This window comes from Leptopilina heterotoma, unplaced genomic scaffold (genome assembly GCF_015476425.1).
Source record: "Leptopilina heterotoma isolate Lh14 unplaced genomic scaffold, ASM1547642v1 Lhet_4, whole genome shotgun sequence".
NCBI lineage: Eukaryota > Metazoa > Arthropoda > Insecta > Hymenoptera > Figitidae > Leptopilina > Leptopilina heterotoma.
This window is the reverse complement of record NW_025111063.1, coordinates 384,999-412,676: the sequence shown is the minus strand read 5'-3', so window position 1 is coordinate 412,676 and position 27,678 is coordinate 384,999. Positions and strand designations below refer to the sequence as shown.

Sequence of the window (27,678 nt, the reverse complement as noted above, 5' to 3'; positions counted from 1 at the left end):
TGTGAATAATTTTTTAATTTTACTCTTTGATTTTAAATTAACTTCAATTTTTGTTGTGTTATTATTTTATCCTCCTTTTGAAATTCGTAATTATTATCGAATTTTTTCCTATTTATTTTCTATTAAAAAACGTGAATATATTTCTTGTTCTGAAAAATAATAATATATTGTTTTTTAGTTTTTCTGAAATATCTTTTTAAGGGTGTTTAAATTTTTCTATTTTTATTATTATTTATTTATAATAAACGGGACAAACCCATTATTATTATTTATTATATAAGATTTTCATTTTATTAAAAATTATTGTTTATTTATTATAAATATCCTTCGCAATTTACAATTATTTATTATTCATTATCATTCATTTGTTTATTTTATTGTATATTTAAGAATGAAATAGTGATGTAAATATTTGAAATTTATTCACTAATCTTTTTTAATATTTATTGTTTGCTTTACAATTTATTATTTATTTTATTATTTATTACTTGTTTAACTATTTATTGTAATTAAATTTAATTCCAATTGAAATAAATAATAAAATTTAGTTTACAATTTATTATAAATAAATTAAATCTTAACTAAATAGTAAATTTTGTTTTACAATTTGTTATAAATAAATTAAATTTTAATAAATAATAAAATTTGTTTTACAATTATTATTTGTTCTACTAATGCTTTACTATTTTTGTAAATAAATTAAATTGCAGGAAATAGTAAAATTTGTTTTATAATGTATTATAAATAAATTATATTAAATTGAAATAAACAATAAAATTTGTTTTAAACTTTATTATTTAATTAACTATTTACTACATGCTTTACTATTTTTGTAAATAAATTAAATTGAAACAAATAATAAAATTTGTTTAAAAATTTATTATAAATAAATTAAATTGAATTGAAATAAACACTAAAATTTGTTTTACAATTTGTTATAAATAAATTAAATTAAAATAAATAATAAAATTTGTCTTACAATTTATTATTTGTTTTACTATTTACCACATATTTTACTATTTTTGTAAATAAATGAAACGAAATGAAATTAAATAAAAACAAACATAATTATTTTTACAATTTGTTTCGCTGTTTACTTATTGTTATACTATTTACTTTTTTTTAATATTTTAATATTTTATTATTTATTTCAGTTATTATTATTATTATCAATTTCAATCGCTTAATTATTTTTTCCTACAACACAGAAAAAAGATGGAAAATTTTTACTTATTTTTATTCAATCATTCGGCAATAATCACTTGGTTCAAAATGATTATTTTATTTTCTATTGAGAAACAATCCATTTCACGATTTTATTTTATGCACTTTGTGGTTGTTTTTTTTTTTGCACAAAAAATAAAAGAAATTTCAATTCGGCCTGGTTGACAATAAAATATCATTTTGTTGATACTTTATATCATATACATTTGATGGCCTATAATTATATTTGATAATTTTCTTTACTCAAGGCACGGTAGTTTATGTAATCCTACCGTATAAAAGAAAAGTATTTTTATTTCATATTCAACGAAACAATAATATAACTATCAACAAAACCAATTTATTATTAAGAAATTCGTGCGAATAAGTGAAAAAAAAATAATAAACAATAAAATAGTTCCACTACATTTTCTAAATTTATAAATATACGATTTATTCACATAGCTTCTTAACATTTAATTTTTATTAATTATTAATTAAGTTAGTAATAATTTTTCCAAAAAAAATTTGCAAACAAGTTTCTGTATAAATTTTTCAAACAAATTTTTGAATAAATTTTGTAAATACATTTTGTAAATAAATTTTGTAAACAAATTTCTGAATAAGTTCTAAAAAAATTTGAAAACTTTCTGAATTAATTTCTAAATAAATTTGTAAGCAAATTTCTAATTAAATTTTTAAAGCAATAAATTAATTAGTTAATTAAATAATTAATTTGAAATCCAAGCACTAAAAAATACAAAATATGTTGTAAATAGTATTAAAACAATTATTTGGCTAATGATATTTACAATGCATGTAAAATAATTTTTTTTTAAATTCTCGAAAGTAAAAAATAATTAATATAAATAATTCAATAATTTAAACGACGCAAAAATTAAATGGGCGGAAAAACAGTAATGAAGCAATAATTAAGTAATAATAAACTACAATTAATAAATAATAAATAAATAATAAAAATCTACAATTAATAAATAATAAATATCTACAATAAATAAATAATAAAAAACTACAATAAATAAATAAAAAAAACTACAGTAAATAAATAACGAAAACGACAATAAAGCAATAAATAAACAATAAAAACGACAGTAAAGCAATAAATAAATAATAAAAACGACAATAAAGCAATAAATAAATAATAGAAACTACAATAAAGCAATAAATAATAAAAATCCACAATGAAGCAATAAATAAACAATAAAAATCTACAATAAAGCAAAAAAAAAAAACTTAGTTTTTTTTGCCGACGGACATTAAAAAAAGTTTACCAAAAAAATTCTAATTTGCAAATATTTCCAAACATTGAGATATTTTTCGATAAAAAATATTTTCTACACAAAAAAAATAATAGTAATTTCTTTTTTTAAAAACTCTTTATAATCATCAATTTTTATAAACAAGGAAATTTTTTTTTTTTTTGATGAATAAAAAAGTCTTTGATTTTGTCAAAGATTTTTTCATCAAAATTTTATACAATTTTTTCGAAAAATTATCTATTTTAAAAAAAAAATCTTGATGGAAAATTTGAAAAAAAAATCTTTTTAAATCTTCTTAAGAGAAATCCCTCCCTCCTTCGAAGTGTTTTTAAAACAAAAAGAAAAATTAATAAACTTTCGCAAAAGTGAAAATTTTCAATTTGACAAATCCGCTATCGAATAAGGGATAAGGATCAAGTTTCCCGCGAGTGCATGTGCCTGGAAAGCAAAGAAGCGGTAGATAAACTATAAGTATACACTCTGTTTATATACACCACGAATAGCTTTATTAGTATCTAAAGTAGAACGACCTTGAGAAATTGTATACATCAATGTCTCATATACATTTTTCTCCAAATGTAGTCGAAAGATTCTTCAACTTGTTTCTTTTTTCTCACTTCTTTTTATCTATAGAAATTTTCATCTATAAATAATTATTATTTTTTTTTCGCAAATCATATATAATATCACTAACTGCAATTGCGGATGTAAAAAGAAATTTTATCCTTATCAATGAGACATTTCATTTTTTTTTATCAAAATGAATAAAAATTGTGAATTATTTATTTTTTTAACTTTATTCACTTAGGGCAATTTTCTAAAAGAATTCTCAATTCTAAAAGAAATAAAAATTCTACAAGAATTATTCACGAATTAATTAACTAAAGAAGAAAATATTTTCTTTCCTCACGCAAGTGGATGAGAAATTGAAAATAATTAAATTTTTCCAAATAGAAAAATATTTTAATTTGAACATAAAGAACAAAAAAAGTTGAAAGTATATCCGTTTAGGAAAAATTATAATAAAAACAATAATAATATTAAATAATAATTTGTGTAACAATAAAAACATAATAAATAATAACAGACGTTTTTTGTTAACCGTCGAGTAATAAATTCTTTAATAATAAAAATGTTTATATAAAAAATAATAAAAATAATAATAATAATAATACGTAAATAATAATAAAAACCGAATTTAGCCCATTTTATTATAACGCAAAATAATATAGTTTACAAATATAAAAAGAAAATAAACAAAATGGAAATTTAATAATTGATTATCATAATTTATGAAAAGGAATTCTAATCGTACAAACTTTGTTTCAAGGGGAAGCATAAACTTTTTTTTTTTTTTTTTTACTCTAAATACATCAGAGAACTGTGGTATATAATAAAAAATTCGCCGTTTTATCCATAGGTTGCAAATCGATATTTCAATGACCCCAATAAACAAAGCGGGTTATGTAAAGATATTTTTCTGACCTTTCTACAATCAATGATGAGAGGGATTGTTTCAAGAACAAAAAAAAAGAATACTCCTTTTGGCTCGCCTTTTGGTCCACTATATTTCTACCACGCAAAAATTTACATACTTTTTCCCAAATAATACTAATTTTTCAAATGAATTTTTGCTGAATGATATTATTTTTTTGTGAATGTCTGGCATTATTCTTCTTTTATAATTTTAATTAAGTTCCATTTTAATTAAGTTCTTTTTTCTCGCCTATTATTAAATAAAGTTTCCTTCTCGCAAATGAGTTAATAAAAAGGGTTTTTTTTTTCATTTTTTTCTCAGGCTCGGTAGAGGACTCGGCTGGAAAGGTGGAGGGTCCAGGCTCGAGAGGAACTAAAGAGTCGGCGAACGACTCGAAAGAAGAAGAAGGGCCGGACGTAGCCTCCACTTTGAGTGGTTTGCTATCCGGACTTCCGACCCTCGCGGGTCCCCAACGCTTCGCCAATTCCCTCCGGCAAAAATTCGCCACCAATTCCGGTGAGTTTTTCTATTATTTTCTTGTTTCAAAAAAAAAAAAAAAAAGAAAGAAAATTTTACTAATTTTCAAATTTTTCTTCAACGCTCAAAAAATATTGTCAAAAAAAAGAATGAAAGAAAAAAAGAAAGAAAGAAGCTATACCAACTATGACACAATAATTATTAATTATTACCATTAATAATAATAATAATGTGGTTAATTAATAATTATATTAATTATTATTCTTGGACAATATTAAAATTTCTTTCCATAAATAAAAGTTTCCCTGTCTTATGAGAAAAATTTGTAATTATATAATTAATATGGCCATGTTTAATTAAAATCCCCCCCACCCCATCGGTACAAATAATTTTAGAACAAATAAAAAAACATCAATTTAATTAAAATTGGAAAATTTCGACTTTTCTACACTAGAAAAATAGTATTTGATTCAAATAACAGATTACTTGCCTGTTACCAAATATTTACTTGAATCAAATAATTTTTATTTTAATCAATTAAGTAAATGGTATTTGCTTTAAATATTAAAATTATTGGTTCAAATATTGAAATTATTGATTCAAATAAATAGTTACTTGATAATAATAGTCGATTATTATTTGAATCAAATACATTTTTTTCAGTGTAACATTTTTTAGTTAGTTTATATGAATAAAAGATTTTTTTTTAATTCGCAATTATAAATAAATAGAAGTTTATAAAAAATAATTTTAAAATGCATAAAAATAAAATCCGTAAATAATAAATAAATAAATATTTATTTATTATTATGAAATAAATAATTTTAAAAAGGAATGAAATGAAATGAAATTAAATTAAATTTTCACTATTGTGAAAATAGTCATTGAATACATTGAATAATTATATTATAAAAATTTCTTTATACAATTTTGATTGAGAATGACGCAATAAAATTTTACAGTGATGTAATATTACATATATATAATCGTGTCATATAATGATAAATTATGTCGCTGAAAATTTCTATATCAGTGAATTCATATTATTGATTTTTAAATGACAATAAGCATTGTTCTAAATTGATGCTTAATTATTATTGACTAGAATATTATTATTATTTTTTTTTTTTTGACAAAGAAGTTGATTATTTCTCTATATTATAATAGAATATAAATTTAAAAAATATAAAACATTAAATATGAGGTGAAATATAAAAATAAAAAATAACAATAGTACGAGAAAAAAATGTCAAGAAACTTTTACTATTTGTGTAGTAAAATTTACTTTTTAAATTTTCACTAGTGACAATTTTAACTAATTTCACATTATCTTTGAAATATTTAATAAATTGTTTTTAATAGTTTTTTTTTTTTTTTTTTTTAAGCAACTTTAATTTTTTTGGAGTAAATTTTACTAAACTGTTGTAACTTTCAGCTAAAATTTGATTTGGATATAGTAAAATTTACTTCAATTTTTCCAATTTTTTGCTTTCAACATAGTAAAATTTACTTCGAAGAAAGTGAAAATTGCTGCAGAAATTCTAAACATTTTAGGTTTTACTATACAAATAGTAAAAGTTATTAAATATTTCTTTTCGAATAATAATCTTTTTTTTCTAAAAAAAAACAACTGAAAAAACTAAAATAAATAAATTATTTACTGAAAATTAAATATGTATAAACACTTTTATAAAACAATGAAAATAGTCATTAAATTTTTTTAGAAATATTTTATTATTCGGAATAATAATTTGCTCTGACACAATTCTTCCGATAAATCCTCTTTCTTTGACAATTCATGCAAAGTCGCATAATATTTCTATACAATGCAATTCGAAATATTATTTAATTAAATGATATTTGAGATTAAATTTGCAATATTACTTAATTAAATAATTTTTAAAGTTAAATAATATTTCGAATTTAATTTTAAATATAAATTGAATCTAAATTATTTCAAAAAATACAAAAAAATGAAATATGAAACTATATTAAAAAATATACAATATCAAGAGAACTTTTTAATTCACCTAAATAAAAAAATAGCTAATTATTTATTATAATTCGAAACATCTCATTCGTTAACGGAATTAAAAATATCTAATATTAAAGAACGGAATTATATTACCCAATTAATAAACGAAATTACAAAATTATCAGCTAATTAGTTAATGCCATTAAAAATATAATTTTATTAATTAAAAAACAATCAGTTAATTAGTGGACTAAAAAAAATATTACCCAATTAATAAAGGGAACAAAAAATATTACTTTGAATATAAATTTTTTTTTCATATTTTCCACATGAGAGAATATATTGAGAATATATTTTCACTATATACAATCTAGAAATTTTTTTTTCAAATTCCATATTTTTAGAAATGATTAATTAACTCATGGCCATAAAAATCAATAATTATTTATGATCAATTTTACGAAACTCCATTACTTTATTATGAGTACACGGGGGGAGCCTTCACCCGGTGCTGCGGCCTTACAGGGGAAAAAAACACCTGAATTTCCTCCACAGAAGAACGAAAAAAAAAAAAAAAAAATGTCGAAAAAATATTACACTCGCAGTGATATGACATCGTGGGACGTTTTCGGCACCAAAAATTGCGCTGACCAGGCCGGGCTAGGGCTCCTCCAAAAAAAAAAAGTCTCTAAAAAATAAAATGAAAAATGGAGTAAACTTTGAAAAAAAATAAAAAAGAAATTTGAGCCTTTAATTTCATGGTAGCTAACCGAGTGACGGTGGTTTGTTGTAGGTTACCCCTGGCCCGGCCTGATGCGCGCTCCAGGAGCACGAGATGATATTGCTTAGCTAATCAAGAAAACACTTATCAAGGTCCTCTTGATTTTAATTATCAGAAAAGAAAAATCCCCCCCCAAAAAAGGAGAAAATCAGAGTATAAAGATGGATACGAATATTCCTTTGATAAACATCAGCATTAGGGAGCTGAAGGAGATGATCTTTGAGAAGCTCGAGGAACCAAAAGCTCAACGTAAATTGATCCTCGTGATTGTTTGCATAGCGCTACTTTTGGACAACATGCTCTATATGGTGATTGTGCCTATAATACCGGATTATTTAAAGTACATCGGTGCCTTTGGCGATGACAGTGATTACGCGAATTCAACAGTACCGGGCGAGCATCATGGACAGGATCAAGCAACAGGTGTACTATTCGCCTCGAAAGCAATAGTTCAATTGCTCGTGAATCCATTCTCAGGTGCACTAATCGACAAGATCGGCTACGATCTACCAATGTTGGTGGGACTGACAATTTTATTCCTCTCAACGGCACTCTTCACATGCGGACGTAGTTATGGTGTTCTGTTCTTTGCCCGGAGTCTTCAGGGTGTGGGTTCTGCATTCGCTGATACAGCGGGTCTTGCAATGATTGCCGATCGTTTCACTGAGGAGGCGGAGAGAACGAAAGCACTTGGCATTGCGTTGGCATTCATAAGTTTTGGCTGTTTGGTTGCACCGCCATTTGGGGGTTCGTTGTATCAGTTCGCTGGCAAGGAGGTGCCGTTCTTGATACTTGCTTTTGTGAGTCTCGCCGATGGAATGATGTTATTGCTGGTGATGAAGCCGATTAAGGAGCAGATTACCCAGAGTCAGAGGGATAAACCGCCGAGTATTCCAATTTGGAAACTGCTTTTGGATCCTTATATTGCGGTGTGCGCTGGTGCTTTGATGATGTCGAATGTTGCTCTGGCTTTTCTTGAACCCACGATTTCGCTGTGGATGACGGATCATATTACGCATGATAATTGGAAGATGGGAATGATTTGGTTGCCTGCTTTTGTGCCGCACGTGTTGGGAGTGATAATAACGGTGAAAATGGCGAAAAAGTACCCGCAGCATCAGTGGTTGATGGCGGCTGGTGGTTTGGCTTTGGAGGGTCTTTGCTGCTTTTTGATTCCCTTCTCGACATCGTACAAAATGCTTATGATTCCGTTGTGCGGTATTTGTTTTGGAATTGCACTCATTGACACGGCTTTGCTGCCGACGCTCGGCTATCTGGTGGACGTGAGATATGTCTCGGTTTATGGGAGTATTTATGCGATTGCTGATATTTCGTACAGCGTTGCCTATGCAGTGGGACCGATTATTGCCGGCGGTGTGGTGGAGGCTATTGGATTCACGGCACTTAATTTCCTGATTGCCTTCAGTAATCTTCTGTATGCGCCGGTGCTGTACAATTTGAAGCACATCTATGACTTCAAGCCATTTCAGGACGAGGCGAATGTTCTCATGCAGGACCCACCTGACAAGGAGTATCAGACTTATGCTCTGCAGGAGCAGAGGCCAATAACGGGCGAAGTGGGCAATCATTTGACGCAGGGACGAATGGAGACGAACATCGATCAGGATCCAAATTATCAGAGTACACAGTACAATCAAACTGGTTACACTCAGGATTATCAACAACAATCTGGTGGTTACAATCAAGCCGGACAGAGTTATTCCTACGAGCAGCAACCATCCGGTTATGAAGAGTCTGCCACGTATGGAGGACAGAGAAATTACAGTCAACAGGAATCACATCAAAGGGGACAACAACAGCAACAACAACCGGAGGTGAATCCATTTAGGAAAGCACAGGAACAGGATTCCAGGCCATCTGGTGATAGTAATCCATTCAGAGCCGGAATGTTCCAGTAAATTAACCATTAGTGATGAGTCTTCTAATAGACCACTTTTCCGACTGTTACCAAAAAAATATTCGCTACAGGACCAAATCGAGGTCCTAGACTAGTCTTCAAGGCAGGCTTCCAAAAAAAATCGTTCACAAAAAAACGCTATCGCGATTTCCGTGAAACACAAGTGCGCGATTTCTGGTTTCACTTGAAAACTTAATGTTTTCGCTTGCAAAAATCTTTTTTTTATTTGCCTATTAATAATCGTGTGTCGTGAATTTGTGATGTGCATGGAAAAAAAGGAGTCGATGAGAATAGAAGGTTGTGACGATGAAGACATCAAGGATTATTGTGATTTATTAACAATAGTGTTTTTGCGAGTGCGAGTTTAGGTGATAATTATAATAATAAAGAAAATATTAATAAAAATAATATTAATATTAATAATAATAATATTAATAATAAAAATAATGATAAAAATAATAATAATAGTAAATAAATAAAATAATAAACATCGGGATCGAGAAGAAGAGCCGATCCGGAACAAAAATGAATTCAACAAATTATCAAGAATTCCGAAAAAAGTGGAAATTAGATTTTTGTTCGGGACTATTTTTTCCCCCCTTAAGGAGTGCAAAGTAAAAAATTCGGAAAAGAGGAAAAGTGGTATGAATTTAAAGTGTAAAAATTTAAAAATGAGTCGAATTATAAAAAAATTTGAATGAAAAAGAATTTTTTAAATTGAGTCAAATTATAAAATTACTAACAAAACGGAAAGAATAAAATTTCTCCATTCAAAGTGTAAAAAATGAATCGAGTTATAAAATTTGTATGAAACATAATTTTTTTAAATTGAGTCAAACTAAAATTAACAAAGCAACAGACAAAAATTTTTAAATTGAGTCAAATTATAAAATTACTAAAAGAACGACAAAAAAATTAAAAATCAAGTCATAAAATGAATGAAACTAGAGAAATAAAAATTTTATAAATTGAGTCAAATTATAAAATTAATAAAACAGAAAGAGTAAAAACGAAAAATTTCAAAAAGCGTAAAAATTAAAAGTCTCTCTTTCTGAATAAAGTAAATTATAGTCCAAAAAGAATTTTTTTTGTTAAAGAATGAAGAAATTTGAGAAGAAAAAAAGCGAAATACAAAAAAAAGAAGCAAAATAGAAAAAGGCGACAACTTTTTTCCCCTAAGAGAAACAAAATTAAATCTGTCAAGAAAAAAAGAATGTAAAAGTTCAAAAAAGTGAAAAAAAAATTCTCTAATTGAATAACGGTGCTGACCAAAAACAAAAAAAGTACGCTTTGTTAAAAACCAAAAAATAAAATCGTGAGGCGAGAAAAAGTTTGTGGCGATTGCAAAACAGAGGCAATTATAGAGGATCAGATATATAAATATAAATAATAAACAAATTATAAATAATGAAAAAATATAAATAACTGAAAAAAAGTATATATATAATAGATAATATATAATATGTAATATATATAATTTATACCGCGATATAATAAAAATATATAATATATTATATATTATAATAAAATAATATAAATTACTAGAAAAACGTGAAACGAATGGCTCCCAATCAGCAAGGGAACCCTCGTGCGTAATAGTAAATTTTCGTTTCTTTATGAATTTTTATTTTCATCGATTCGTTGCTGAACCAAGATAACATATCATCAGGATTCCTCATCAGGAATCCTAAAAATCTAGTTTTTAAGTCGTTATATTTAGAGATAAGGAGAAAAGCGATCGCGACAGTGATAGTCATTGACATTTTTGAACTGATAGCAAAAAAAGAAAAAAAAATTTATTCTGAATTTTTATTGGGAAAGTAAATTCTTTGATTTAAAATAAAAAGTATTTTTTACTCTCTAAATATATAAGAATCCAAAGTTTTGCTAGTTTTCATTTTAATTAATTTATTTAATTTAATTTTTTGTTTCATACTTTCTACTAATTATTCAAATTAACAAAAAAAATCACCAAATTTTTATGGTACAATTTTAGTGAATTTTTGTAAATTATAGTTAAACTATAAAAATAAATAACAAAAAAAAAGAACAAAAATTAAAAAATACAAAAAGGATAAGTAGAAATGTCTTTTTTCTGAATAAAATAAATTTCTTTTGCTAACATATTAAATATTTTTTTATTTAATTTCCTTTACTAACTATTTTGCTAATAAAATAATTTTGCAAAATTTATCATAAAAATTTTCAAACGAAAATGGTAATTTTACAGAAATTTATTTATTTATTTATTTTCCGTATAGAAAAAACCTGAATAAAAGATTTTATTTCCTATTCTCGTATTCTTTGCTTTTGAAAAAAAGAGAAAAAAGAAATAAATTCAGGTCAAATATCGAGCATACTTATTATTTAAATCAAAGAAAATATATTTTCTTTTCAAAATAAAAAAAAATTCTCAAATTAAAAAAAATTCACGAATTAAGAAAAATTCTCAAATCAACAGGAATTATTAAATATAAATGAATAATGAAAAATTAAAAAAAAAGAAAAAAATTCTTCCATTAAATAAGAGAAGGAATAATTTTTTTCTAAAACAATAATTCTAATTGGATGATGATTGTAAATCGGGCATTAATATATGAATATACAAATATCGTCGTGATTGATTATACATATAAATAATTAATAAATTATAATCGCGATAATTTAGAATATCTTAAAAAGGGGGAAAATCACCCGAGAGGAACATATCTGTATTTTTGTGAATATTCTTTTCTAAAAAAAAAAACATATGAAACTAAAATCTAGTAATTTTCATTTTATTCTCCGTCTCGTTTAAATTTTTCATTTAATCGAATTCAAAGAAAAAAAAAGGTGCGCAATATTTTTAGAATCTTTTAGGCGTATATTTAAATGTTAAACTATATATATTATAATATTTCTTATTGAGACTAGGACGTAATATTATTGAACTTTTGCAAATTTATTCAATAAGGAAAAGAAAAAAAAATGAGAGAGAGAAATTCGAAGATAATTTTTTAAAACTATTTCGTAAAAGTCGAAAGATTATTTATAAATTAAATTAAAAAATATATTTTATCTTCATTAAAATTATTCTACTTTTTAGATTTTCGATTTCTTTTTGAGGAATTTAAGTTTTAATACAAAAAAAATATTTAGCACTACGGCCTATGTAATTAAATAAAATTTTGTACGCGATTTTCGAAACGTAATTTTTAGTTTTAAAAGTTTTTTTTGTTCGTTTTATTATTAATTTTTATCAACATTTGATTTATTTATTTCATTCTAATAATAAAATTGAGAAAATAATTTTCTTTTGTACATTTCTGAAAAACGTAAATAATTATCATTGGAAAAAATTATTATTAATTATGATAATGAATAAATAAACAAATGTAAAATAAAAATATATATGTTGAAATGTAAGTTAATTCGTTAAAAGTTTCTTTTGCAAAAGTCATATTGTTACGAGTCGGTCAACAATGCGAACTATTAATATTCCTACCTTCTATAGTCAATAAACTAAGGCGCCACAAAAATAAAACGACATTTCGCACGTTAATCAAGTAACAAAAGATATAATTTTTATTTAAAAAAAAAAGAAATAGTTTTCGGTATTTCTGACTTAAAAAATTCTCTCTAGATTATATTCCAATAATTTTTCAAATTTATGAAAATGCAGAAAAAAAATTAATTATTCATTCAACTAAATATTTTATACGGATAGTAGAAATTTTAATTCAGAATTAATATTAATTTATTATTTCAAATTAATCGAAATATCATTAATTTATTATTTCAAATTAATGGAAATAATTTTAATAAATTATTTCAAATTAATAGAAGTAATAATAATTATTTCGAAATAATAGAATTACTATTAATTATATTAATAATTGAAAATTCATTTCAACAAAGAATTGTTTTTTTAAAAAAACAAAAAAGAATTTTTCAACACAATATTATAAAGGAAAAATGTCAAGTTAAAACCAAAGAAACTCTCTGTTTTTTAAAAAAAATTACACTAATTAAATTCCTTTAAAAAATTTCGCTTTTTAATTAAAACTTGTTAATTACATTTCAGTTAATTTAGATTCACTTTAGTTTTTAACTTTTACAGTTAATTAAAATTTGTCTAATAATAAATTTAAAAATGTTCCTTTTCAATTTATTTTCTTTCTTTCCTTTTCTATTTTTTTCTTATTCATAATTTTTTAATTTTTTTTTCTATTTTTACTATTTTTTCTATTTTTTGTACTAAATTACTTAAAGATTTTTACTAAATTTACTAAATAACAAAAATAAAAAAAATTACAAAATTAAAGAAAATTGAAAAAAAAAATTTGAAAAAAAGTCAAAAACAAAAATTTTACTAAAGTACAAGAATTTTTACGAATTAAAATTTCAATAAGAAAAAATTTTCTTTCTTAAAAATTAGAGAGTATTTCGATGTAATAAGTATTTTAAAAAAATATCGTGTTGAACGCGTTCAGTTTACAGTGCCTGACTTTAAAGAGTTCTTATCAGCTATATACTCTATGAATAATTTGCTAAATTAAAAAAAAAATTTCTCCCTAAAAATCTATATATAGATTAATTAAGAAACAAAATTAGCTTCGCGCATAACGAGCGAATTTTTTTTTTTTGCGCGCTCATAGATTGATTTATATATATATATATATACAATATTAGGGAAAGAATGAAAAATGTGTGAGTAATTTGTCGTTTCGTGAGTTTCACGATTCCAATGAGCTGGCCTCCATATTAAGGGATAGTAAAAAAAAAGAGAAAAAAAAATATATATATTATAATACCGAAAACTTTGACTCCACGTAACAGTCTGTAGATATTTTTATCTCCCATATTATCAGTGTATTAATTCTAATATCTTAGTCACCACAAAAAACAAAAGAGAGTAAAACAAGAAAATTGAAATTCGATCGTAAAAACAAACATTCGGAAAAAAGTAAACAAAAAAGTAAGTTTTTAGCGAATTTTTTTTTTATTATTATTAAATCTTTTTTTTTATACGATAACGAGAGAATTTCTTTTTCAAAATTTCTAAGAGGATTTTATTTTTGAAATAGTAAAATATTTACTTCAAAATGTGTAGTGAAATATTTGATACAAAAAAAAAATTTTTTGCTACAATTAAATTAGTAACATATTTACTATGAAAAATGTAGTAAAATATTTACTACAAAAGAAATTCGACAAAATATTAAAATTTTTAAATTCAGTAAAGAATTTACTACAAAGAATTAAGTAAAATATTTGCTACAGAGAATTAAGTTAAACATTTACTAAAAAAAATGTAGTGAAATATTTCATTAAAAAAATTATTAAAAGTATTTACTACAAAAATATAGTAATTTATTTGCTATAAAAAAATCAGTTAAATATTTCATATAAAAAAATCAGTTAAATATTTCATATAAAAAAAGTAAATTATTTTATACAAAAACGTAGTAAAATATTTACTGTTTAAAATGTAAAATATTTACTGTGGAAAATAAGGTAAAATATTCACTACAAAAAATTAAGTAAAATATTTACTACAAAAGAAATGTAGTAAAATTTTTGCAACTAAAGTATAGTAAAAGTTTACTAAAAATATTGTAGTAAAAAATTTACAATAAAAGGGTATAGCAAAATATTTACTACAAAAAATTAAGTGAATTATTTACTACAAAATAAATGTATTAAAATGTTTGCTGCGAAAATATAGTGAAAGTTTACTAAAAAAAAAAACTTGTAGTAAAATATTTACAGTAAAAAATATAGTAAAATATTTACAACAAATAAGTAAGTGAATTACTTACTACAAAAAAGTACTAAAATTTTGTTCTACAAAAATGTAGTAAAATATTTACTTGAAAAAATTGTAGTAAAATATTTACTGCAAAAGAAATGTATCAAAATTTTTACTACAAAAATAAAGAGTAAAAATTTACTGAAAAAAATTGTAGTAAAATGTTTACAATAAGAAATCTAGTAAATTATTTGCTGAAAAATTTAGTAAAACATTTACTACAAATAGTTTAAAATATATTTACTACCAAAAATTAAATAAAATCCTCAGGAAATCATTCGATTGTTTAGAAAAAAAATTCATAAACAACATTTCCTTTTTAAAATTCTAAACATAAACCAAATCGCAAAGAAATACGATAAATTGCTCCATTAAAAAAAATATTTTTTTTTTAAACTACTTTTTCTCATTTTCAGAGAACAATACAAAAAATTTACAAATCGACTGAATTTCTTTCTTTCTCTTAAAATGAGTTTACTTTTTTCCCGAATGTTAAATTATATACATGAAAAAAAAATGTCACGAAAAATGCTAAACAGTTACAAGAATAAATTATATACATACATATGTAAAACATGATACGAATATTGTAAGCTGCAGATAAAAAAAAACAAGTACATACATACATATCAATATACTGCATAATATAGATAGAAGAAAAAAAATATATATGTATAATAAGTAATCTTACCTTCTTTTATCTCTTGTAAATATTGTCATAATAAAAAAGTGATCATTACAAGTTGAAGGGATTGAATAAAGTCTCTGTACCAGATGACACGCATTTGCACTCGCCTATCCTGTAACATACACGCAAATGTGTTGATTAATTTCTGTTTTTTTTGGGGGGGGATGAAGAAAAATTGCTAATTCCGAAATATGATTTCAAAATAAATTAAATATTAAAATTTTTTATATTAAATGTTATTAATAATTACTATTAAAAGTTATCTGAATTACAAAAAGGACGAAAAGTAATTTTCGTTATTTAATCAAAACTAAGAGACTATTATTATTATTATTATTATTTTTTTTTATTATTTTTTATTTTTTTTATTTATTTTTTTTTATTATAATAATAATAATTATTATTATTATTATTTTTACTATTATTATTAACTTTATTATTAACTTTATTATTATTTTTGCCTTTTATTAAAACTGTGTTTTTAATTAGCAACCAATTAACAGTAAAAAAAAAAGTTTTTTTAATTATTAACTTAAATTACTAAATTATTATTACGAAAATCATGAAAAGTATTATTATTATTATTATTTTCTTTTTGTTAAAACCGTTTCTCTAATTAATAAATTATTAGTTTGGAAATTAGGAAAATTAATATGATTGAAATTATTAAAATTATGATTTTCTTTTTTTACGACGTTTTTTTTTATTATTAAATTATTATTATAAAAATTAAAAATTTATTATTAATGAAATAATGAAAATTATTATTTACTTTCTGTGAAAACCGTTTTTTAAAGGTTTATTAAATGAATAAATTATTAATTAATAAATTGTCTATTAAATTTTTATAGAAATAATGAGAACAATTATTATTCGCTTTTTGTTAAAACCGTATTTTTTTCGTTAGTAAATTATTAAAATATAATTATGAAATTTATTATATTACCTAAACTAATAATATACTAATTAGTAAAAAATTATTAATAAAATTAAAAGTTCATTTGAAATTTCATTTAAAATTTCATTTAAAAAAAAAGAAAAATATTAATAATTTAACAGAACAAATATTGTCGATTAAAAAAAAAATTATACACAATTATTTTCCAGTCGAAAAAATTTTTAATTCATGGGAAGAAAGAAATTCCAGAGTCATTTTTCTGAATGAGCAATTTTTCAAGGTAAATTAATGCGAAAAAAGAAGACGAAGAAGAAGAAAAAAAAAGAAGAATGAAAAATAAAAACGCAAATATGTGGTTAGCTAGCGTGAAGTTTTTATTGAAAATATATATATTCTATATATTCTATAGGTTTGTTTAATAAAAGCCACGTACCATTTTATTCATCATCTATTCGGAAAAAAAGGTTTTACATCCTTGCCAATATATGAAAGTCAACGATGAAAGTATCTCTTCATATATATATGTATATATATAAAGACGCGACGCGCGGAAATCAAAATAACTGTGCTGATTTAAAAAAAAGAAAAAAGAAAAAAAGAGAAGGAAAAAAAACGACCCTCGTCGCAAAGGGAAAGTATAGAATAGCATTGAAATATTTAGATCTAGAGTATTAACTCTAGATGACCGTAATGATTTTTCACACATATACTTCCAAGTGAGGCGAAAATAAAAAAAATAAAATAAAATAACCCACTAACTCACAATAAAACTTTACAAATATAATCGACTATAAATATATATATATATATATTCAAACTTCATTAAAAAAACAAAAAAAAAACACTTTCCTTTCTTTTTTCTTTTTTAATTGACAATAATTTATACATCTAATATTAATTACCTTTGACTAATATTATCAATAATTTGTATAATAATAATAATAAAAATAAAATTTAGAATTTAGCGAAATATTTGATATCGAAAGAGGAAATAAGGAAAAAAATATATCTATATTATAATAAAAAAGTGTAAAGTAGACGTAGATAGTTATTCTTCGGATTAAAAAAAAAATTAGTATCGAAATAAAAGTACAGAACGAGAATAATTGCAAAAAAAGTGATTAATTTGTGAGATAGTGGATTATATATATATATATACTATATATAAATATAAATATCGGCCAATGGAATGATTGTTTTTCCGCACACGTGTCTCACGTATATATAAATATATCTTATCCCAAGTAAAAATAGTAAAGAGTTAATATCTAACCTATGTCATATACTGTTGTGTGCAAATACAAAGGGAAAAAAAAATGCGAGTATATATAATTTTAGGAAATTCGGTAAGCACACAAACACACACACACACATATGTATACATACACAATTACACTTACGATCATTTTTTGAACAGGGCAACACTCGATACGCACATGGACACTCATGTATGTATGTATATTTAATGAAAGAAAACAATTAATTATCAAGAAAAAAAAATGAAAACAAATATCGAAATTGCGTATGTAATTAAAACCTATATGACACTGTAACATTGTTGAGACGGTTATTAAATATGTCATTGTTACTGAAGAACAATTGTTCAAATTATTTATATCCTTTTCCTTGGAAATTTTTCTTTATTCCCATAAAAAAATGTACTTCTCTTTCTTCTATATAAAAAAAAAATAATTAATAAATTGTTGGAAAATTAGAAAGTAGAAAATATTTTGCACATTTTCTGCTTTATAATTAAAATTGTTCAAATTATTTATATCTTTTTCCTTTGAAATTTTTCTTTATCCCATAAAAAATAGACTTTTCTTTTTTCTACAAAAAAAATTAATAAATTGTTGGAAAATTAAAATTAGAAAGTAGATAATATTTTGCACATTTTCTGCTTTTCAATTACAATTCATAAAAAAAGTACAAGTTTTGAAAAAAAATGCTATAAATCAAATTTTGTTTAAGAAATTTTAAATTTAATTTTGAAAAAATATTTACAAAATTTCTATTCTAAACGATTGTAAAATTATTCGAAAACATCAATAACTTCTTTTTTAAATAAATATTTAATCATTATTATTCTTCCATAGGAATTAAAATTTTTCAAAAGATTCAAATTCAAACTTTTTTGAAATTTAACAACTTATAAGAATATTTATTATAAAAAAAAGAAGAAATTTCTTCATTTTTTAAAAATAAATTTAAGATAACCGAGTGATACGTTCATTATTTTATATAATAATAGAAATATTTTTACTGTTATTTTTTCAAAATTATTTTCATCACTTTAATTCAATTATTATTTTCTAGAATTTTTAAATAAAATTCTTCTTTAAATCAATTATTTTTGCTAATTTTTGAAAAAAATAATTGAAATTTATAAAAAAAATTTGTAAATAATAGAATTCATATAAAATTGAGAAAATTTTTTGTAAATAATGGAAATTTTGGCAAAAATTTATATTAAAAATTTTTAAAAATTTAATTTTGTCAAGAATTTTATTAAAAATTTTAAAAATAATTGAATTTTGGAAAATAATTTTATTATGTATGAAAATAATTGAATTATTGCAAAGAAATTTATAAAAAAAAAATTGTAAATAATTGAATTCCTGTGAAATTTTTATTATTTATAAAAATAATTAAATGTTTGCGTACAATTTTATTAAAAAATTTTTTAAATAATTGAATTATTTTTGGGAAATTTTATGAAAATAGTAGATATTGAAAATCATTGAAATGAGAAAAATTTTTGAAAACAATTGAACTTTGGAGAAAAATATTGTTATTTATAAAGATAATTGGGAATTTGACGAGAATTTAAAAAAAATTTTGAACACAATTGAATTTTATTGCTTTTAAAAATAATTGAATTTCGGCAATTATTTGTAATTTCTCTAAAATTCAATTTTTTTTAGTGTTTTCAACAAGAATTTGAATTAAAAATTTTCAAATTCTATAATTTTTAAAGTTGCTAATTTTTGTTTTAAAAAGTAAGTAAGAAACTGTTGCTAGTAATTAGTTATTTTGTATTAATATAATTACTTACATATAATAATTACTTCTTTTCTACGTACAATTAGTTATTTTCCACAAAAATTAGATTTTTTTTTACTAATTGGTAAAGGAAAAAATGAGCTAAGATTTTACTGACAATTAGTTATTTTTAGCTAATTTACTGGCAATCAGCCATTTTTAACTATAATTCTCAACTTTAGATAAACGAGACAAAAAATCTATTATTGGCCCAAAATCGAAGTTTTTTGTCAGTAGTTATAGTCAATATTAGTCAGACAGAGTCTAAAAATCTAAAAAATACACAATAAATAAAGTACTGAAATCAAGTTATTTTTGTCAGGAAAAGATATATCTTCATTTTTCTAATTTAAAAAAAAATTAAAAATCAGTAGTAATTTCTGCAATAGTTAGACAGAAATCGATTATATTTTATTTTGCTAAGTAGTAATAGTCGGTGTTAGTCAGACAAAATAAATAGCAAATACATTTTTCTACATCAGTAGTAAGAGTCAGTGTAGGTCAGACAAGGCAAAATTCTTCTCTAATCGTTCTAATTTTCTAGTCAGTAGTAAAAGTCATCTTTGGTCAGACAAAAACGCCTTTAATTTGATTTTATTAATAGTGAGCTATAAGTAGTAGTAGTGATAATCAATGTTAGTCAGACAAATATAATGTTTAATGAAAAAATTCTCTGTAATTCTTCTAAATTTGTAATCAGTAGTATAAGGCGCCTTTAGTCAGACAGAACTATATTAGAATCTATTTTTATTTCTGAGTGACAAAAAAGTAAGAAATAGACTCTGTATTTTGCTTCTTATTATATTATTATATTTATAATTTTTTTTTATATAATATGTTTAATAATTTTTAAATAATATTTTAATATTATTAATATAATATTAATAATAATATTTTGCATAATATAAGACACAATCAGTAGTATTAGTCAATTTAGTCAGGCTGAAAGTTTCTCAAATCGATTTTCTATCAGTAGTAGAAGTCAGTTATTAGTCAGCCACTAAAATTTCTCAATTTTAATACCGAAAATCAGCTCTAATTTAGAACCTTTTATTTACAGTGATATTCTATTTTCTATAAGTAGTAAAAGTCAACAATTAGTCAGACAGAAAAAAATTTACCAATTTTACTTTCTACCAGTAGTAAAAGTCAGTAGTAGTCAGACAATAAATGTCTCTATTCTACTTTCTCTAAGTAGTAAAAGTCAACCTTTAGTCAGCCGGAAAAAATTTATCAATTTTATTTTCTATAAGTAGTAGAAGTCAACCATTAGTCAGCCAGAGAAAAAATTTTCAATTCTACTTTCTATCAGTAGTAACAGTCAGTAATAGTCAGACAAAAAAATATGATTATTTCTCAAAGCAAAAATTGTTATCTAAAAATAATTTTTTCATTTAAAAAAATTAAATTCTTCCTTTTAAAGCTCAAGATACATTTATTTTTTCAATACGATTATCGAATATTAAAAAAACAAGAAAAAAAAATTGAAAGGGCAGAAAAGGTGAAATCCCATCAGGTAACGTTGAGTGCGACACGTGCGCTTGGTATTCGGGAGTAATGATAAAGAAAAGCGTCGATGTCCCAGTTATCAATACTATGGTATGCTTTCTATGTATATTATATATATAGGGGTCTGAGTGTCAACCTAACCCCATCAAAGTGTAATAATATTTATATTAGGGTGCGGCGAAGGGAGGGTTGAATTCCTTACTGGGGAACGAATACTTAGGGGTGAATTTTCATGTAACGGGTGACCAAACTTTATACTGACCTACCCTCCAACTCTTAGTGTCATTATTGTCCCCTTATCTCACATATTTATCTCCAAAACTATATATATCCACTTCAATATTTGATTAGCATTTTATTGCAATTTTAATAGTACTTTTATTGCCTCACTACTTTCACAAGTATCTTTTTTTATTTTTATTTATAAAATAAAATTTATCACATATAGAAAAAAAAAATTTTCAATTTTTCAATTATTCATCTATAAATCAAGAAATTATGAATTTACAAAAATTTTCATTTTTCTGAGGAAAATAATATTAAGCAATTAGTAATTTATATAAAAAATGTAAATTATTTTCTATCCCAAAAAATGTAGTAAAATATTACCTAACTGTGAGAAATTAAGCAAAATATTCACTACTAAAAATTAAGTAAATTCACTATAAAAGAAATATAGTAAAATTTTTGCTACTAAAATATAGTTTATTATTTTTAAATATAAATTTTTGAATAATTTAAATAATAATCAAAATTTTCAAAATTGACTTAAGTACAAAATTAATTATTATTATTTATAATTTCAAAAATTTTAATATAATTCTTAGCAATAATTGAATTATTTTTATAAATAATAAAATTCTTTGCAGAAATTAAATTATTTTTAATCCAATTTAAATAAAAATACACGTAAGAATTTAATTATTTTCAATACAATTTTAATTAACTTTAATAATCAAATATTTAATTATAATTATTTACAGATACGATTAATTTAAAAAGTTAAAAAAAATTCTTTGTTTAATTTAATTATTTTCAAAATTTTCAATTAAAATTTTCCAAAAAACTACATACCTTATTTTCAAAGAAACTTAATGAAATTCTTCGAAAGAATAAATTAAATTATTTACAAAAACTCCATTAAAAAAAATAAATTCAAAGAAATTCTTCACAAGAATTTAAGTAGGATTTTCAAAAATTTTAATAAAATTCTTTTCAAGAATTCAATTATTTTCGTGAATAATAAAATTTGTGGAAAGAATTCAATTATTCTTAAATTTGTTGATTACATTATTTGCAAAAATTCAATGATTTTCAATACATTATAATATTAAAATTAAAAATATTTATAAACAAACAATATTTAAAAATTTAAAAAAATTCAATTCTTTTCAAGAGTGATAAAATTCTTCTCATTAAATTCAATTATCTTTCAAATTAAAAAAAAATTCTCGTCATAATCCCAATTATCTTCATAAATAACAAAATTCATTCCCAAAGTTCAATTATTTTCAAAAATGTCAACAAAAATTCTTACCCTAATTTCAATTATTTTCATAAATAATAAAAATTTCTCAGGATTTCAATTATTTACAATTTATAAATTCCTTCGCAATTATTCAATTATTTTTATAAATAATAAAAAATTTTTTAAGGAATTCAATTATTTTCATAAAAAATAATTAAAAATTGTAGAAAATAATAATTGATTTGAAATGATAAAAATAATTTTGAAAAATTTACTGTAATAATATTCTTATAATATAAAACAATGATTTTATCACTCGGTCATTTTTAATTTATTATAAAACATTCTTATAAGTTATTGAATTTAAAAAGATTTGAATTTGAATGTTTTGAAAAATTTTAATTTCTACGGAAAAATAATATTTAAATATTTATTTAAAAAATCATCATCTATTGATGTTTTCGAACAATTTTACAATTAAAGAAATTTGTCAATAAATGCAACAGAACATGAAAATGTTAAGGAAAATAAAGGAAAATTTTTTCCTTTATTTTCTAAAAATTTAAAAAGTTTCAATTTCATTTTCAATTAAAATTTGTAATTGACAAATAGAATAGAATATATAATGTCTGTTTTCTAAAAGAAAAGAATGAGTTTCTGAACAATATTGTTATTGAGAAATATAAATTATGCATAAAATATTTCCTATTTTTTAATTATAATTTTTTAACAATTAACAATTTTCTATTTTTTACAAATAGAAAGGAGAAAAATTTCCATAATTTAGATCAGTCAAACGAAATTTGTTATAGAAAAAAGTATATAATAAACAAAATTTATTTGTTAATCATAATATTTTTATATTTTCTAATTTTAAATATTGTTTTATTATAAATCATAAAAAAAATACCTGCATTCTTTCGATCTGTCAAACAATATTTTTTAAAGAAAAAGAAAAAACGAAAGCATACACAAAAACTAACTTCAAAGTGTGGACAGACAGAATGAAAGAATAAAATACGAAGATTATTATAGTTAATTATTATTCTTATTATTTCTATAATAAATTATAATAATTTTCATTTACTATATAAAATAGTAAATAAATTGTAATTAACAAATTATTATTGTACTAATTATTATAATTAGTAATTACCAATAATTAGTAATAGTTATTCGTAATAATAATTAGTAATAATTTTTAGTAATAATAATTCGTAATAATTTTTAATAATAATTATAGTATCTATTCGTACTATTGATTATAATTTGAAGTAAATATCTAAAACTACGAGAAGATCAATTGAAAATTATCAATAAATTTTGAGACATAAGATTACTCGATGGTTTAGCTTCGACATTAAACTGGAGAATAGTAGCTGGAAGGTGCTGGGAATAATCGCGTTAATGATATCGCCAAAGACAATGACGCTTTTCCTAGTGTGACAACATTTAGTTGAGAATAGCCTGTAATCCCAAAATCCGATTATTCGCCTCATCGGCAAACGACAACAACGACTCAAGAAGCCAACCCTCTTACAACTTCAATTCAGCTATTTTTTTCCTCCTTTTTTTTCTCACCATACCCGAAGGATGTCCGTTTCTTATGTCGATTTCTTTAACCCACACAATGAATTTCCACGCTATTTTTTGTGTTTTTTTCACCCATCTCCTTCTTTCTTTACAAATTTAGGAGAGAACAAAATTCACGAGCCTCTTCACAAAGTAAAAAAATTATCTTTTTTTTTATTAAAGGGAAAAAATTGTTTAACAACCTCTGAATTTTTAAATTTATATTTTAAAAAAATTTTTTCTACTCTTTAAATTTGAATTAGTAAAAATGTTTACTAGGTTGAATTAGTAACTGGCTTTTTGCTTTTGAATTAGTAAATTTCCCTAATTAGTAGAAATTACTATTTATTATTAAAATTTACTTATTCAGTCAGTTAGTTTTGACTAATAAATTCGTAGAAATTACTATTTACCAAAAAAATTTACTAACTAAAAAGCAAAAAATCAATCAGATAATAAATTTTACTAATAAATTAGTTGAAATTGGTATTTATTAGTAAAATTTATTAATTTAAAAATTAAAAGCAATAAGTCAGTCACTAATTCAATCTAGTAAACATTTTTACTAATTCAAATTTACAGAACATATTCAATTTTAAAATAGCTAAAGACTTGATTTGGAAAAAAAATAACGGAACTAACATATAATTAATTAATTATTAACATAATATTAAATTACATATTCTTTCAATTTTTTCAATTTTACATAATATAAATTTTATTTATTTTTAATTTTTAATAATCATTTCCTGGTGCACGATTTTTTAAATCGCAAGAAAAAGTATGAACTGCAAGATATTTATTTGAATATGACTAAATATATAATTATAATCAATGTTTTAATTAGAAATGAAAATGATTGATGTTTCGATTTTGTCGAGACAGCGGTTTAATCGTTTTAATGAACTTGCTCAGTTACCGCACAACAGAAGAGAGGGTTTTCACTTGCCTAAGTGATCAGATTTCAGACACTCCCCAGTATACACAAGTTCAAACGTCAATTAATTGCTTTCCCACTTAATAATAATTTTTAAATAATCCTACATTTACAATTAAACTATTTTCACGTCTATAACACATATCGATTCTATTTATAGTATAAATTTCTATCTGTCTATATTTTATCTGTCTTTCTATAAACTGTAAGAAATCTATATATATATAAACTATGAACTCTATAAATTATCTCTCTTTTTTCTTTCTCTCTCTATTTTTTACAACAAAATATAAATAAAATAAAATAAATAAATTTAAAAAAATAATATTATAAACTCAATATTAATATTTTAATTTATAAATTATTTATTTTATTTTAATTTTTAAATTTTAAATTTTTTTTTTTTTAATTTTTAATTTTATAATATAAATGATTTGAAATACTTTTTGAATTTAAATTAATAAAAATGTTTACTAATTTGCATTAGTGACTGACTTTTTGCTTTTGAATTAGTAAATTTTACTAATAAATAGTAATTTCCACTAATTTATTAGTAAAATAAATAAATTTTATTAATAAATAGTAATTTCTACTAAATTATTAATAAAATAAATAAATTTTACTAATAAATAGCAATTTTTATTAATTTATTAATAAATTAAATAAACTTTACTAACAAAAAGTTATTTCTACTAATTTATTAGTAAAATACTAATAAAAATGGTTTTTAATTGTTTTTAAAAATAATTGTGTAAATAATTGTGCAATAATAATAAATAGTAATTTCTACTAATTAATTAGTAAAATTTACAAATTCAGAAGCAAAAAGTCAGTCACTAATTCAACCTAGTAAACCTTTTTTTACTAATTTAAATTTAGAGAGAATTAAAATAAAATGGGAGAACAATTTTCTAATTTTCTATAATAAAAATGCTTTGCCAGAATATAAAAATACTTTTGATATTTAAACAGTTATTCCTATTTAGAAAATTTTATTTATTCTGTCAATTAGTTACATTGTTATCATTGAATGCTGTTACATATCGCCATCAGAATATGTAATACGTACAGTGAGTGTTGCACAATTATGCGATTGGTTTCAGTTAATCGATGTAGTGACCCAGTTTTTAAGATAATTACCATAATTGCTACCTCATTAGGATGAAAATCATTAATTTTACTTCAATTTCCAAAATATTCGATCAGATACATTAATTGATCTTACAATTACAAATCAAATGTCGGTGAATGTATAAACGAATTAAAATTAAAATTTTTCACTTTCGATATTATAATTGGATAACTCAGAATTTCAATATTTAATGGGACTATTTAATTTTATAATATTACTCTCTAAATTTTAAATAGTAAAAAAGTTTTCTAATTTGATATAGTTATTGACATTTTGCTTTTGAATTAGTAAATAGTTAGTAATATGTTTTTAGAATTTACAATTTATTATTAAAATCTATTACTTCCTCTGTTAATGACTGAATTTTTGCTTTTTAATTAGTAAATTTTACTAATAAATTCGTAGAAATTACTCTACTACTTCAATTATTACTGACTGACTTATTTTTGCTTTTGATTTTTGAATTAGTAAATTTCACTAAAAAAATTCGTAGAAACTAAAAATTAACACTTATCTTTTAGTATTTTTTAGTATTTTTTAGTATTTTTAGTATTTTTAGTATTTTTTAGAACTATAGCAAATTTTACTAATGAATTAGTAGAAACTAAAAATTAATATTCACCTTTTAGAATCTTTTAGAATTTTTAGTATTATTCAGAATTAGTAAATTTTACCAAATAAATTAGTAGAAACTAAAAATTACTACTTATTAGTAAAATTTACTAATTTAAAAACAAAAAGTCCGCCAGTAATTCAAATTAATAAACATTTTTACTAAAAGAAATTTCAAGAGTAATTTATAAAAAATAAATTGCAAAATTAATAATAGCGCAACTATATTAAATTACTAAAATCTCTTATTATACTATTATTGTCTGACTAATAACGTATTATACTACTAACAGAATATTAACTATTACTTCGGATAGAAAAGTAAAGAAAAAATAATATTTAAGTAAAAATCGAGCTACAAATGAAGACAAAAAGTAATTTGACAGATTTCTGTCTGACTATAATAGAAGTTTACTACTTGTTTTTTTTTCTATCACTGCGACTGTTTTTAGTAACAAAAAAGTATTAATCAGATGATTTTTTTTTATCTCTATTGTGTATTACTTTACTGACATACAAAAATTAATTTTATAAAAATTTTGTCTGACTAATAATGGATGTTACTACTTATAAAATACTTCTACCTAATAAAAAATTTATTTCTTATAAGTCTGACTATTACTGTCCACTACTACTGATTAAATACTGACTTACACTACTGATAAAAATACATTTACTAAAAATTCGGTCTGACTGTTACTGTCTACTACTACTAATAATAAAATGCTGTCTTGTACTACTGATAAAAATAAATATGCAGAAATTCGGTCTGACTAATACTGACTGTTACTACTGACACAAAAGTGTTTCGAATATTTCTGATAACGAATTATTCCTTATCATTTTGTCTGACTGAAGTTGACCTTTACTACATGTAATGAAATAAAAATTTTAATTAATTTATAATTATAATTAAAA

At 22.5% G+C, this 27,678-nt stretch overlaps 1 protein-coding gene across 2 annotated transcripts in view; it reads left to right on the top strand.

The window, feature by feature from the left end:
• Positions 1-4,341: 4,341 nt before the first annotated feature.
• Positions 4,342-27,678, top strand: part of LOC122506246 (vesicular acetylcholine transporter-like) — a 148,117-nt gene continuing 124,780 nt past the window's right edge. The window contains exons 1-2 of one of the 2 annotated variants that reach the window (XM_043618323.1): positions 4,342-4,476; positions 7,206-10,087. In XM_043618323.1, coding sequence (XP_043474258.1) covers positions 7,355-9,112 — 1,758 coding nt within the window. In that variant the 5' untranslated portion in view covers positions 4,342-4,476; positions 7,206-7,354 and the 3' untranslated portion in view covers positions 9,113-10,087. Of the gene's footprint in view, positions 4,477-7,205; positions 10,088-27,678 lie in introns of those variants that run through there. The other variant, XM_043618325.1, reaches the window with a different exon arrangement.